The sequence below is a fragment of the Anser anser genome (genome assembly GCF_964211835.1).
Source record: "Anser anser genome assembly, chromosome: 15".
In the NCBI taxonomy this organism is placed as follows: domain Eukaryota; kingdom Metazoa; phylum Chordata; class Aves; order Anseriformes; family Anatidae; genus Anser; species Anser anser.
Genome location: NC_139736.1, coordinates 2,153,440 through 2,168,548, shown reverse-complemented (window position 1 = coordinate 2,168,548; position 15,109 = coordinate 2,153,440). Strand labels below are relative to the sequence as shown.

The window sequence follows — 15,109 nt, the reverse complement described above, 5'->3', positions numbered from 1 at the left end:
GGGCCGGCCGCACGCATGCTCGCTGCAGGCCGCGACATGGCGGCGCCCAGCGCGGCGCTGAGGCAGCGGCGGGCGGCGGCGGGCGGCGGCGGCCCCGAGCCCCCGGGGAGGGCGGCGGCTGCGGCAGCGGGCGGCGGGTTGGTGCCGCCGGTAACGCCGGGCACCTTCTGGCTCACCCGCATCGTGCTGCTGCGCGCTGTCGCCCTGCTATACCGTGAGTGTCCCGGCGCTCCCGCAGGGCAGCGCTGCTTTTCGTTTCTCCTCTCTCCCGGGAGTCGAGGAAAGGGTGTGTGTGGGGGGGGACCCGGAGCCCCGAGCTGGGGGCGGCGGGGCTGGCTCGTCGGCAGCGCCCGGAGCCCCGGGGCTGGGGCCGGCCCACGGAGCCCTCGGCCCCCGGGGGTCGGGGGTGTGCGGCCGCAGGTCCCCGTGGTGCGGGGGTCGTCGCCCCGAGGGGCCCCGCCTGGGTCAGGCCAAAGCTGCATCGGTTTTTGGGTGGCGGGGGTGTTCGCTTGGGTGCCTGGGGGGGCAGAAATGGGGTGCGGGGAGAGCCCCGTGCTCTAAAGAGCGGGTACAGGGCTGGGGGGGTGGAAGGAGAGAGCCCGCTCCTGCCTGCACCCAGCGTTGGGTCTGGCTGTCCTTTATCAAGAGGTGTCGTGAGCTGACGCTGCGAGAGAAACTCATCTCGAGGGATGCTGGAGAGGTAAAGCTAAGGAGCTGCACGTAGGACCGGAGGAAGACAGCGTCCTCGGGTGCCAACGCTACGCCTCAGCGCCTAGCGTCGCCGCTAACGTAAGGTGGTGAGGCTGGGTTTCCTCCTCAGCCCTGCGCGTTTGGCTCTCGTTTTGGCAAGCCAGGCACAGAGCCGTGCTCGGAGCCCGCCGCTGAAAAAATATTCGCGGAGAAACCTAAACTGACATGTAACACGCTACATTACAAATTTTAAACTTGCCCCAGATTTGTCCACAAAATCGTTAGGATTTGTAGGCTGCCAGCCTGCTTGGATTATTTTGCATCAAAACCATGCAGAAGTTGTAGTTTTGTATGGTTTTGACACGTGCTCTGTTTCTAGTTTGGTTTCAGCTCTCGGTGAAATGCGGGGTTACGACTCTTTCAGTCAAAATGAAAGCGATTCTGATATTCCCCCGTGTGTAAATCCAGACTGCTGAGTTTCCCAGAGCTCAGTTTGCAGTTTCCTTATGAACAACTGATCGGCGTTCTCCAGTGCGTGTTCTGTGGAGGCTGCTGCTTTCCGATCATGGATTTGGGGCTATAAATGTATCGCGTCCTGGAACAAATACTGCCCCGTAGGCCGGCGGTGTGTTAGATGGGAAGAGGCAGGAAGGAGGGAGCAGGCAGGGGCTGCAGGGGTGGAAATTCATTGAGGCAAAGGATGGCAAAGAGCAAGTCAGATGAATTGGACCTTCTGGTGGGTGGGAGACCTCATTTGGGACAACCAGAGTGGTAAGAGGTGAGGAGCAAGCATCGTGTTCAGGGTGATGCGAGTTACGGCCTGGAAATTAAAAAAAAAGGGCACATGAAAGCAAGAGGAGGAAGCTGAAGTAAAGGCTGCTGACTGAATGCATGGTGACAGCAAATAGAGGGAGAAGAGCTGGATTTGCTCAAAGAGGAGACGAGTGGAAATGCCTGGAAGTGGCGGGAGGGAGCCCCAAAATGCTTTCGCAGTGCAGAATGTGAAAACCCTTTTCGGAGGTATCCTCGGAGGAAGGATTTCAGGTGCCAGAAGCAGAGGCTGGAAGGAACAGGGTAGGAGGCCGGCTCCATCCTTTCTAATGGAAGAGGTACAAGAGGAGAAAAGTTTACCCACTCGTTATGCAACTTGTGTGTGATTGCAGTCAGGTAACAGTGATTTCTCGTCTTGGCTGAGTAACAGCCAAGTGACCCAAAGCCAGAAGCGTGGGCCAGGTTGGAGACGGGTCAGATTCCAGCTCTGGCTGTCACCTCAGCGTTGTAGGGACGCCGGCGCTGATCCCGACGTGGGGGAGATGCCGCACAGCCTACAGCCGGGACCTCGGTGGGGTAGGAACTGATCGATGTGTCAGAGGTGGGGAGACCGCGATCCGGCAGATTCCTCTGTCAGAGGCTGCGAAACCGTGACATGGCTGTCGGGGTGGGATGCTCTCCAGGGAGGGTGCGTTGCCTTTTGATCTCTTCTGTGAGCCTGGGCTTAGAAACAGCAGAAAACAATTTTAAGCCTCTGTGCCAAGCACCTCTTCAATTCTCTTTTCTGAAGATGGAACCATTTACTCTGACAGATTGTTTTTTCCCAGACGTGGCGATTCTGCACACACCGAGTCTCAGACTCGCTGAGGAAACGGTTGATGGCGTTGTGACAGTTTGACATTCCTCGGCTGTGGGATGCTTTTCCCCTTCTTTCATTTCACCCTTCTCAGTGTAACCCTTTCATTCCTGCCGTGTTAAGAAACAAAACCTCTGGGGGGTGGGGGGACACCTTGTCAGGGAGAGCAGCCACCCCGATGGCTGCAGCTCCTGCTGAGCTGTGGAGCTGTGTGAGCTGGGAGCTTGTTCTCCCTGCGGGGTGCAAAGGGAGGGACGGGAGAGCGAAGGACCCCGTGGATTAGTAGGGAGAAACACCATTTGGGGTGTGCAGTGACGTGGACATGACAGGCCCCCACATCGTGCTCAGCAGTTCTGTCCCTCACCTCCTTCCCTGGTGCACAAGCCTGCTCCTGGGGGGCCGCTTTGTTGCCTGCTGCAAGCCTAGGAGATGCTTTCCCTTTGGATCTTCACCTCTGGAAGGAGGACAGGCAGGTGTGAAGTGTCCGTTGTGCTCTCCCTTCTCCCCTGCCCCCTTTGGTTTTAACAGCTCTCCACCTTTTATTTTTTCTTTGAAGGGGGTTTCCAGAAGCATCCAGGGCCTGGGAAGTCCCTGGCAAAGCGACTGTTGTCTGAGAGGCAGGTTGGAGATGGGAAGGTGGAAGAGGATCTGGTGATTCGTGGAGGCCAGCGACCAAGCCCCCGCCGCTGCTTGCAGGAAGGGGAAGGAAGGGGAGAACGGGTGCGAGCTGGAGGTGCTCGGCGAGGTTTGCTGCCTGCGTGAGGGAAGGCCGGCGGGGTTCTCCGAGCTGAGGGCTGACACATGTAAAGTGCCTCTGTGCAGTTCTGTTTGGAACAGTAACGAGAGCTGCGTTCCTCAGTTAGGCGCCGTCTTATAACTGACAGCCCTCAGAGGTTTTTGTATCTGGGGCCTCTTTCTCTACTCCAAGTAAGCGTGGGCAGACCAAGCGGTAAAGCGCTTCTGGAGGGAGAGTGGGCAGCCGGGCAGAAACCAGCCTTGATCGCTGAGAACAACTCCCTAGGTCCTGCCCTGCGCCCGGCTGCCCAGACGCCTCTGATCCGTGGAGGCATCTTTGTACAGTGCCGGGTGCCAGTTAAGACCTGTCTGTCAGACTTCCACGGCCAAGACCTGTCTTCAAGGGCTAATTGCAATCTCTAATTCATGGGGCAGGGAGCCCTGGAGAAATGCAGTTTTGACATTTGAAGTCTTTCCGTCGTGGTCCTGTGCTGCGTGTTCTTTATGGCAGGGATTGACATTTTGTAAGTACAGAAAGCCTTTGGGGTCTTGGTGGAAGAGCTGTTACAGGTAAATAGCTGGTCCCAAAGCTCTTGACAACAAATGCGTGTTATTTGCTCCCTTCACCCTCCTAAATCATTTTAAGTGCCCTTTTTGGATGATTACTATCATCAGATTCCAGATGTAGAAGTTTAAGTAATTAGATACCACCCTTTCCAATTTCAGCCATGCTTTGTAGAATGCTTTGAAATAAAAGCTATTATGTAAATACAGTTTATCTTCCTTCTCCTCATGTATTGTTTAATAGTAGTATTTTCTTTCCCCAGAGCTAGGACTACGGGAGGTTCATGCTACTTCTTCCTCACTCTGAAATCTAAAGCCTCCTCGGGGGAGTTTGACTTCCTGCAGGTTCCTGGCTCTCTCCTGGTGTCCTTCCTCCCCTCTCTGCCGTCTGCCCTGCTTTCCCTTGCTCTTCCTTCAGTTTTTTGAAGAGGCTCTCAGTCGCTTTCAGATTGCCTAGCCAGAATGCTGGTATAGCTTCTGACACTTTTTCTGCCCTGGAAGGCTTTATTTCAGCGCACTGCTTGTTAGCAAGTCTGCACGAAGGCAGGATGTTAGCGCTGAGGGCTTGTGAGCTCCCTGCTCCCCATTTAACTGCACGAGAGTGCCCAGTAAGCGTGGCAGAAGCAGGTTTGGTTCTGATCTAAGCACTTGCACCGTAGGAAGATAAATTAATAGCAAGCAGTGATAGTTTCAGGGAAGTGATAGCAAGAACTGAGAAGGAGCAAACCTGTCTCCCAGTCTGCTGCTTGCCTGGAGCTGCTCGGGGGCAGAGGCATCCCAGAGCATCCTTTGGCTGCAGGCTGGACGGCTGCTGGTGTGCTTCTGAACAGCCTGGGTGCCGGAGGGGAACTTGTGAGCAGCACCAAAGCCCAGCCTGGTGTGTTTGCTTCACGCTATTTCAAGCAAAGAGACGATGAGGAGGTCCGCACCTAAAAAGCCCCCAGACACAACCACCCCGAAGTCTTTTGCGCCGCTGCTAATGGCAATAAAACAAAAAAGTGTTAAGAACGGACTTTGCGTGCTTACTGGTGGCTGTAGGATTGCAGGATGAAAAGGGGGTTGCCTGATTTCATTATTCCTCTTTGCTTAGTACTACGCGTCCTTGCTTTTGTGTTGCAGAACTTTGCTGGGGAATTTATCACTTGAAAACTCTAATAGCAGCGAGGAGACCACGAACATTCTCCCCCTTTTTCTTGTCGGTAGTGCAATCTCTGTTTGCCAGCATCCAGCATAGGGCTTTTTTTTTTTTTTTTTTTTTCAATGCCTCATTGGGTCAAAGGTGCACGTGATATATGGCTCCAGGCAGACATTTTTTGTGTGTGTAAAACGTAGTTTGGTTTTCATGCAAAGCTCTGTGCTTTTGGTTCATTTCTTCTTGTGGTTTGGGCTTTAAGCAAAAGTTGAGACTTCTTTTAATGGTGGGGAGAGAAAGCCATATGACCGGAAAGTCTTGGATTTCACATCTTTAAATCTTTACAGAGCATGAAGAATGGGATTCTCTCATTCTCCTACCATGACAGGCTGAGCCTGGACCGGGTGAAAGGAACTGAGGTGACAGGGCAATGTGGATAGACCAAATCATTTCAGATGGGTGACTCCTGTGCTGCATGCTCCAGTTGTGTTTATTGGTAGCATGTGGCTTTGAACAAGGAACGCCTTCAGCGGGGGGAGAGAGGAGCGTGGGAGGGGAGGGAGAAGGTGAGGGGGGGGAATTAATGGAAAAATACAGTAAAGCACCTTCCGAGGTGAGGATAAGTAGCGAAGGTCTATTAGCAGTTGATGACAATTTACATGTATTACTTATGTAAAGATCAGCTCGCAGCAGGTAGAGGAGCGTGCTCCCATGTGAGCTGTCAAAGGCTCCGTCTGCCTCCTGAGTGGGAGGGAGCATGGGAGTCGCTGAAGGCGAGGGTTTTTTTTTCTCCATCTGCAGAGGAGTGAATAGTCTGAAGAAAACCAAAGTGCTCTGGGGAGAACGAAGAGATTGGCATGGGTGAAGGCACCCAAATCCGGGCAGCACTGGTTAAAAAAAAAAAAAAAAGAAAAAAAAGTCCAGGTGGCAAGCAGCCACAGGGTGGTGGGGAAGGTGACAGGGCTTTATTCTGGGTCTGGAGAATGTGGGATGTGCCCAGTTGTGCTGGGGGCCTGCAGGGGACACCCCTGGGTTGGGAGCCCACCCGTAGCCTCGCATCGTTCCCATCGGCGACACAGGAAGGGACAGCTGTGGGGAAACATCAGCTTCTGCATCCCGGCTGGGAAAGTGTTTCCTGAAGTCAGGAAAAGCTCCCTACTCGGTTATGTTCCTTCTGTGAGGTGGTACCCGAAGGTGCCATCCGGTCGGAGGGGTTGCTGCTGTGGTGCTGCCGCTCGCCTGGCCACCAGCGGTACCCGGAGGATGCCGGCTGCGGGTCCAAGCTCCTTTTGCCCTTCCGCCGTCCCTTTGGGTAAGACCTGGCTCGTTTGGAGAGGCTGCGGGGAAGCAGGGCAGGGCTGTGGCCCCTGGGGGTGCTCGAGGCCAATGTGCTGTGCGGGTGGGCACCCGGGGCTGGCTGCAGCGCTGCCCAGCGGGTTTGGGTTCCTACGACAGCCCCTGGGGAGAAGCAGGGGGAAATCAGAAGCAGGTAACCTTGCCCCCGTGCCCTGACAGCACAGCAAGCCCGCCAGGCAGCGCCCCGGGTGGAAGCACGCACGCTGACCATGTTTTATTTACCTGCAGGCAGTAGGAAGACGGGGGGTGGAAAATCCCCAAATACAAGGCCAAAGGTGAGAGGCTTCAGAGTAGGGGTTAAGGAAGAGGAACAAAAGCACAAGCTTTGGGGGCAAAAGGGACTTTTTCTTCTGACTAAACCAAGATCAAAGTGAAGATCCCTGGAGGGATCCTTCCCTGGAGGAAGCGGTATCTGTTATAGTCGATTTAAGGGTTCAGCTTCTGGAGAGGTGTTCAGGGAGAAGAAGCACTGACAAGCTGATAGATAACTCTTTTTTTCACCCCTGCTGGATCTGTGCATCTCTTGCATTGCTGAAATCCTTTGCAGAATCTGTCTTCGTCTTCCCCTCTTGCATGTTTCTGGAGGGTGGACGTGGGTACCGCTGCCTTCAGGGTGAAGCCTCGCGCAGGTGTAGCTGGTGCCACGGCAGAGTGGGTCTGGATGACCTGGCGGTGGGGTTTGGGAAGCTGGCAGTACAAATGGGATGTGTCCTCCAGAGGTGCTCCCGAAGGTGCTGGAGGTGAGCAGGAGCGTGGCACGAGGCAGCGGCTCGGCCTGGGGAGGTCCGGGAGAGGGAGCTGGGTCAGGGACGGAGCCCCAAAAACCGTGCGAGCAATGAACGGCACGCACCAGCCGTGCGCCCCAAAGGTTCGGGTGATGGATCCAAATGGAGGTGGCTCCTTCAGCGTTCGTCTTGGTTGGACGAGCCTCTCGTCAAAGGAGGGCTGTTGCCGATGGGGTTTAGCCCTGAAATCCTGGCATGCAAAATACCAGCAGTGCAGCATCTTGAAAGCAATCGGTGTTCAGAGGGAAACCACTCTGGAGCCCAATTTGTGCAGTCTCTGGATGTGCAGCTCACACCAACCTATAATGCAGTCGTTGCTGCTTTCAGATTTAAAAAGGCTGTGCAGTCTTTTGTACATACAATGTGTACTTTTCGTCAATTGCTATAGTTTGCTTTTCCTAATTTGCCCTTTCCTTGTTTATCTTGCATACTGTACAGGGGTCTAATTTAGATTTTTTTAAGGAAAAAAAATTGTGTAGCAGTTATGGGTTGGGGCAGCAATTTCAGTAGCGTTTCGAGGTGAATTTGATTAGCACTTTTGGAAAACTGGGCAGCAGACTGCTGTGCTAATCAGGGGAAGTCAAGCTGTGGAGTTTTAAGGTATAGTTGGTCTTTTTTTTTTTTACCCAGAACTGAAGATATTGTCTGAGGCTCAGAAGCATTGTTTCTACTGGTTTTATGTGTTGGGTTTTCTGATTACGCAGCTATGCTGAACAAAGTATTGGTAGAAAAATACAAAATACAGAACATTTAAAATACAGAACATTAAAATCTAAAATACAGAACGTTTAATTTCCTGTACAAACCCGATTCCTTAGTCATGCGGGTTGTTTTTTCCTGTCCATAATTGAGTAAAATATTCTGTGAGTCTTTATCAGTGTGCAAAGTCCTTCATGGTGTGTAAAAGATGGGCAGAAAGAGATGCAAACACTGAAACCCTCAGCTTTGTGTTGGTGCTGGGACTCAGGACCCGCTGACATCAGTGGGAACCCTCGCAGTGACCTCGGGTCTGTGGGGTGGTGACTTCACGACGAGACCGAAATACGTGCTGTGTGCAGGGAGGTGCAGCAGGTGGTTCGGGGATTAGCTGTGGTCCGTGGGAGCCCTCCCTGTGTGTCTGGGGGGGAACGGGACGTTTGTTTTTATTCCCTGGGGTTGCGGACTCGTGATTGCTGGCCTGACTTGAAGGAAATGGGGGTCCAGGCCTGAACTCGGGGCGCAGTTTCAGTCGGGCTTTCTACCAGGGTTCCCAGTGAGAGACAGCGACCAGACGAGCACCAGCATTTTTTGTTTGCAGAACGACAGCGTTCCGATAAGGAAGAAAACAGAATTGATCATTAACGAAGGAGGACTGGGGGGAGATAAATTAGCATTTTGTAAGACCTCAGCTATTGCTGCGTGTGACGTGGCTGGTGTTTGGATAATGCCTGAAACGTGGGTAAGTTAGCTGCTGGGAGCAAAACGTGTGCAGCCTAATCAGGAAATGTCGGCCTTCATTTTTTTCCTGAGAAATGGAGATTACTGCAGTTACAAACTGCAAATTGGTAACTAGAGGAGATGCCTAAAATATGAGATAATCCCTAGAAGCTGACCAACTTGCTCTGTAGAACATCAAATTCTAGGTCTATAATCTGTAATTAAATTGCTTATGTGCTGTTAAAAAAAGCATCTGGCTCTTCTAAGATTGTCCAGTGCAAGAGCATAGATCCTATACAAGAGAGCCATAGCGACATGTAAAAAGTAGCAATTTAGAGAACGGGAAAATATTAAATCTTTGTATTTCCAACCTCCCAGGATGTGAGAGGATCCAAAAGGTCAGCCCATACCATAACTACCGGCCTTTGCTGTTGCAGTGTTTAACCATTACCCTGCCAGACAAATGGAGGTGTGTTTTGGGCACCGCTGGCATGCTGTGTATGAATTTAAGCTGTCTCATTAACCACCTTGTGAAATATTAAGCGTATTTAATATGAGGACAAATTCCGACGCTTGATAAATGCCCAGATAATGCTTTGTAAAGATGGAAATAGGCTGTCCGCTGAAGTCAAAGCGTAACATTGCGGATAAAATCTGCTATCTGCCACGGGCTGTATGTGCTGGCAGCAGCGGATATTATGTCACTACCACCACCATTTGTGATGGAGGTGTGACACTGCAAAGTATTTTGTGCAACTGAAATACGGGGGGTCAGAAAGTACAGCTGTGGGCACCCTTCTGGCTGCCTAAATTGCGCTCCCCGGTATCTGTGTGTGGGCTGAGGGTTTCTTGGCGTATCCTCTACAAATACGTTTTGTAGGAAGCAGATTCCATCTGAATGTCTTGGAATTAATGCGTAGCTTTCACTCTGCATCTGCAATGCAATTAAGCTGTTTTCCTCGTCCGCATTAGGAGATTAACAGCATATGTGACTACCGCGGGGTCATGCGGAGTCTGACGGGGCAGGGCTGAGCCTCCCGCTTGCGCGCGGGGTCAGGTCGCGTGCTCGCAGGGAGACGTTCCCAGAAGTGTGGTGTTGAGTTTGCCTGAAGCAAGTGGCATGTCCCTTACAGCAGCTGAGGAGAAATTTTATCTCAAAACAGATGCTGTGCCATTTCCTGGTGTGAAGGCAGAGACAGAATTCCTCTGCCTTCAACCTCGTGGTTAATAGACGTGGCTGTGTTGTAGTGTAGTGGAGACGAGGACATGAACAAATTCCTTCACAACGCGTGAATATTCTTCTGTAACTCTGGACTCAAAAGGTACATTTCTGGGTAATTCCTAATACTGTTTTTTTCTCTGTGTTTTCCTTCTAGTTGTGGCCTTCCTGGTGGCATACCATCAAAACAAGCAGCTGATAGGGGAAAAGGGGCTGCTCCCATGTAAACTCTACCTGCAGAGCGTCAAAAAGTATTTCAAAGGGAAGATAAACCTGGACGCGCTGAGCTATGCCCCAACAATCATCTGGTTTCTGGACTGGTCGGACATGGACAGCATCTTGGACAACATCTCTGTGGTCGGCCTGGCAACTTCAGCCTTTGTACTGGTGACTGGATGTGCGAACATGGTCCTCATGGCTGTCCTGTGGGTTCTCTACCTCTCCTTGGTCAATGTTGGACAGATCTGGTAGGTTAACAGTCTTTTTGCCTTGTTTTCTCTCTGTAATTCTTACTGTTTATTGTACATGCTGACATTCTGTTGCCCTTTGAGGTTGGTAATCTGGTAAGGAGTGATGTGGGCATGTGAGAGAAGGACATTCATTTTTCATTTCAGTGAATTACAGGCATGCTCCTGCTCTTTTGCCCAGTAAGGAGGACTTGTCACCATCCTCTGTGAGAGGAGCAGCAGCTGCATAACACGCCATGCTACACATTGCCCCTGCAGTGCACTGCCTTCCTTTATGGCTGTTGCAAGGGAATTCCCTTTGAGGTGGTTTATTAATTTTTAGTTCTATCCAGAGGAGAGCTGGAGTCCTCCAGATAAACGTACAAAACCTGTGGGAGGGGAAAAGGAAAGGAGAAATAGTGAGTGTCTGCGTGTTGCCTTGCTGCAGGGAAGGGCTGTGGTGTAGACTTTGGTTTTAAAAAAAATAAAATAAAATTTGTCAGTGCCCCAGCTGGGTGATAGGCTTCAGCTGGTCCTCGTGCTAAGGCCCCAAAGACACACCCTAAAGGAATGGGCCCTTGGGAAACCCAGCTTTGTTAGCTCACCTCATCAGGTCCCTGCACCTCTGCCTGCATGGAGCTGGTGCAGTAACTCTGGGGAGCTGAAAGGCCACGCCACGAAGAGGTGCCCAAGGTGAGGATGTGGTACGTGTTTCTCCGGCGTGGTCTGGCTGCACAGCACGTGGCAGGGCACCCTCATTATAGATGGGATCAGTGAATTTAATTTTAAGGATTTGCATGTGGTGGAGCAGCCCTGCATCTAGTCCTGTCCCATTCATTCCTCTCCTACTCCAGCTGGTATGTAAGTGGGTGAAGGATAACAGCTTCGGTTTTCTGAAAAGCTCTGTTCTCTGAGCTCTTAACTCAGCGCGAACTTAAGACTGTGAAAGGAAGCCACAATTTGAAAAAAGTTGCTTTCTGATGCCCATTTCCAAGTTATTTCAAAATTGCTCGTCTCTTTTTCTAGATACGTTACTACAGGGCAAATATTCAAGCATCATCCTGCTCTCCAGAGATGCAGGAGTCTCTGCCCTTACAGCAGCAAAATCTAGATGTGTTGCTTGACTTCTGTTTGGGGGTGGGATGGGGAGGGAATAACGCTCCCCCTGCTGCCAAAGCACAGCGTGATTCAAGCTGGAGGGTGGGCCTGTGGGGGTAGGAGGCTGAAGGCTTGACCTGGCCCTTCAGGAGGAGGCTAACTAAGAAATTAGCATAACGAGCTTTGTTAGTGCTCGTAATGCAATCTGGAGTGCTCAGCATACTGGTGTGGCATTAGCAGCATTGTAATGTTTTCAATTTTAAAAAACAACCAAACAAAAAACCAGACCGGAGCGTGTTCTGTCCCCCGTTGGGCAGGCACGTCCTGCACTGCTCCTCTGCTCCCAGTCGCTTGTCCTGGTACAGGTGGGCGGAAGGTGGAGTTGTGGACCCTCTGCAGGTGCTGGGGGGTCCTGAGGTTTTGCTGAAAGGAATCCGCTTATGCCCACGTAGCTCTGAGTGGCTGTTCTGTCTTTCAAGTCTTTGAGGGAGAAGCGAAAGGACAAGGGGATAGAGGGGAGCCCTTTTCCCCTGGTGTGCTGAACCACCACCAGCGTCCAGCAGACTGCATCCAAACGCCTCCTCCCGAGGGGGTTTTGAAGCTCAGGACCAAGCTTAGGTCTCTTTGCAGCTCCGAAGGCGATGAGCTGGCTAGCAGGAATGCAAGCAGAGCCCAGAGCTTGCATTCTGTGGATGCTGTGGTTGAAAGGAATTGCTTCTAGATTTTTGAGATAAGGCTTTTTTTTTTTTTTTCTTTTGCCTCCTTTGCTACTTCAGATTTGGAGTTTATAAGTTCTGCTGCCCCAAGCAGGTAGCTCCGGGTGTGCAGCAATAACACTGAGGGAACAGGGCAGGTTCTTCGGGGGGAAGGGGTGAGAGAAAAGGTGGGTGGGAAGGAAAGGTGGTACAGGTGGTGCTGCCTCAGCTTCATCTCAGTTGTGACATCAAATGCTTTAAACAGGAAATTAGGTTCTTTCTCCTAGGGGTAGGAGAAAGGAATCAAAGCAACCCAGCAGTACAATTCAGTCATCTGTGGTTACGTTTTTCATTAGATCCTCTGAAATGGGTCACTGGGTGGTCAAAAACATATTATTATTGTGCATATACTGTGACATTCAATTCCCTGGAGAAGGGGATGCTGGGCGCAGTGCAAGGAAATGTGGGGAAAGAGAAGGGGGGCATTGTAAATAATTTCTCATCATTCTCCAGAGATTTGTGGTGGCACTTGGTACGGGCTGAGAGTACCTGAGATGTGGAGAACTCTGCTGATCGTGGGTGGCAGCGCTGGCCTTGGAACTGAGGTGGCTTTGGAGCTTTCTGCAGTGATTTTCAGGTGGTGTTAGGTGGTCTCTTAATGTTGGCTCCCAAGTGTGGACAGGTGGAGAGGTTTTGATGGGGTCTGACTCTTCTCCAAAGCATCTGTTGAAGACCTCAGTGACTTATACGAGGGCAAAGGATAACATTATCAGGCTTTCCTGGTCAGGGTTACAGGATGGCTCAATGAAGGTGTCTGAGATGAGGAAGAAATTCCCCCTGTGGCCCTGTTGTTTGTGGTTATTGTGCAGGCAGCCCTAATGGTGCTCTGCAGGTGCTGAGTCCTGTGGACCGGTGCTGCTGGGCACGGACCCATGGCTGATCCAGCAAACACTCCTCGGCTGTTAAGGGGGAAACCGGTTCAAGGAAGATACGGGGGGACAAGGAAGAACAGAGTTCTCTTTAAGCCAGTGAGGAACAATTTATTCTTTTTATTGCCTTCTTTTTTTCCATTTTAATTTTAAACGCTTCTATTTGTTTTGGGCTGGAGTCTCCAGACCCCGAGCGCTGCTGAAGGAGCGAGTCTTTCAACTGCTGTCCAGCTGGCTTGGGCTCAGAGTCAGGGAAGCTTTGGAAGAGCAGACCGTCCCCTGGGAGAGGCAGGACACGCCGCCAGCCCCCTGCTTCTGCCGGCCACCTCCTCTGAGCCACGGCAGCTGGGGAATGGGCTACGTGCCCGGGGAGCTGAGCCCGCTGTGACAGCACCACAAGGGACGAGCCGAAGGTCCCTGAGCGTATGGTAACACCTTCATTTGGTCCTTAAAAGCACGCACAGACAAAAAAAAATAGGATTTAAAATCCAGAAGGAGAAGGGTGCTCGACTGGACGGCAAAGGAAGGTAGTTAATGACTGTGGGAAATGAGGGGCTGGGGGGGACGAGGCCACTTGGGCCCAAACTCTGGGGTCACATCCTCGGAGGAATCACAGAATTACAGAATCAGCAGGAAACAGCAGGGCCAAGTACTGGAGGATGGAGCTGCCCTTCTGGATGGTCCTGGTACTTTGCATGCGCGGTGCGTTTTAAAAGCTACTGGGTGTGCAGGGAAGAAAAGTGTTCCTGCAGCAGGTTGGTGTGAGGTCTGTGATGGACTTCCCAGGATAAGGAGTGCTTTGGGAACCTCAGAAGCTGAGAACTGGGGCCGGGATGCTGTCCTGGCCCTAAACCCTTAACTTTGCTAGTTTGCAGTTGGCTATGCCAAAGCATAGGCGAACTGTATGAAATAAGGTGTGCTTTGGTTGTGCTCACATCTAGGCTAGCTTTTAGAGATTAACTTTGGTACCTCTTCAATGTGGGGCCGAGACTACCTTTGCCAAATTTTAAGTGGAATACACAGGGCAGCTTTTGTAATTCTGGGCATTTTGTCCCCAGACAAGCTGTGATATTCAGGGTCTGCTCAGGCTAAATCTGGACTTACGGTCTGGGTCACAGGGCATGCACGTAACGGTGCCACGCTTGTATCACGAGCTCAGTATGTCTGTCTTGAGATGCTGGATTTTTCTTCCCTCTGCAATTCTGAACTTTTCCTTTTGAAGTAGGAGGAGGCTGTCAGGCATCCAGAAGCACTGCAAGAGCACAAAAGAATGTTTAATGTCTGACCCAGAGGCTGGGTGAAGTGCTTAATTGCTGCGCTGGTTTTCTTGCTGGTGTTGTAGACTATTCTTCATTTCAGTAAAATAACGAGTAAAAAGTGGTCCGAGTTTAACTGAAGCTTTTTAATGAAACTAGAGATGCCTAAAAAAATTTTTAATGGGAACCTCATACTTTAGCGTCCACTCTTTTTACACTGCAAGTCCTGCTTGTCTCGGTCCGGTCACTAGCAGAATGATGCAGCCCTGTAGGTCCGGTGCAAATGGCTCTGCCTTTCTGCCTGCTCCTTCCCTCCTGAGTATTAATATGAAGGATTCTCGTAGATTTGAACAAGAATGGGAAAAGCTGCCCCTTTGTTTAAAAGGAAAAATACTTGTTGCGGGTGACCTCACGAAGCCTCCATTTGTGGTTTTATTCCCTGTGGGTTGTGCCAGGGCACACGTCTGCAGGGATGGGCCATCAGCAGAACAGGTCCTTTGTCAGGCCGGGCTCTCTGGGAGAGGTGTTCTAGCAGAAGTTAAATCATTTTTTGTACCAGAATAGCTAATGCACTTCCAAAGTGAATTCGTAATTCTGGAATAAAATCACTTTTATCCCACAGTAAGGTGTCTCCAGAGAGCTATTACATTTTCTTATATAAACAAACTCTTAAACTACTCTGCCACTGATCTCCTGTTTCTTCTTCTGTTGTTCCTCAGAGAACCACCCCCCTGCCACCCAACATTCAAATGTCATCTGAAAACCCTTTCCTTTCCCATGGTTATTGCATTTTTCATTTTACGAAACATTGTCCACTGCTAGAGAAGCATTCAGTGGTACAGTTTGTAAGACACTTGATACAAAAGCTAGAATTGTGGTTTTTAAATCCTATTGCCTTTTTTCCTTTCATGACTAAGATTCTGGTAGAGTTACAAGAGCTCAAGGGAATATGTTAAACAAGCCAATAAATAAAACGTTATAGCATGAGGTGGCTGCAGCGTTCTGTTCAGTGTGTTCTTCCCTTGTGGAAAATGTTGGTGGAGCTACTGCTAACAGATATTTAGGATAAAATAAGACTCTGCAAGCATGCTTTTCTGCAGGGAAAATGGATCTGAGCAGTGCTTCGCCACTGTACAAACCCAGAGGGTGCTGGCAAGTCCT

At 50.9% G+C, this 15,109-nt stretch overlaps 1 protein-coding gene across 4 annotated transcripts in view; it reads left to right on the top strand.

Annotated features, from left to right (window-relative positions):
- LMF1 (lipase maturation factor 1) overlaps positions 1 to 15,109 on the top strand; it is a 193,623-nt gene continuing 178,514 nt past the window's right edge. For 2 of the 4 annotated variants that reach the window (XM_083800244.1, XM_083800242.1), the window contains exons 1-2: positions 9 to 286; positions 9,682 to 9,991. In XM_083800244.1, the coding sequence (XP_083656370.1) occupies positions 16 to 286; positions 9,682 to 9,991 (581 nt within the window). In that variant the 5' untranslated portion in view covers positions 9 to 15. Of the gene's footprint in view, positions 287 to 9,681; positions 9,992 to 15,109 lie in introns of all 4 variants that reach the window. The other 2 variants (XM_083800243.1, XM_083800245.1) reach the window with 2 other exon arrangements.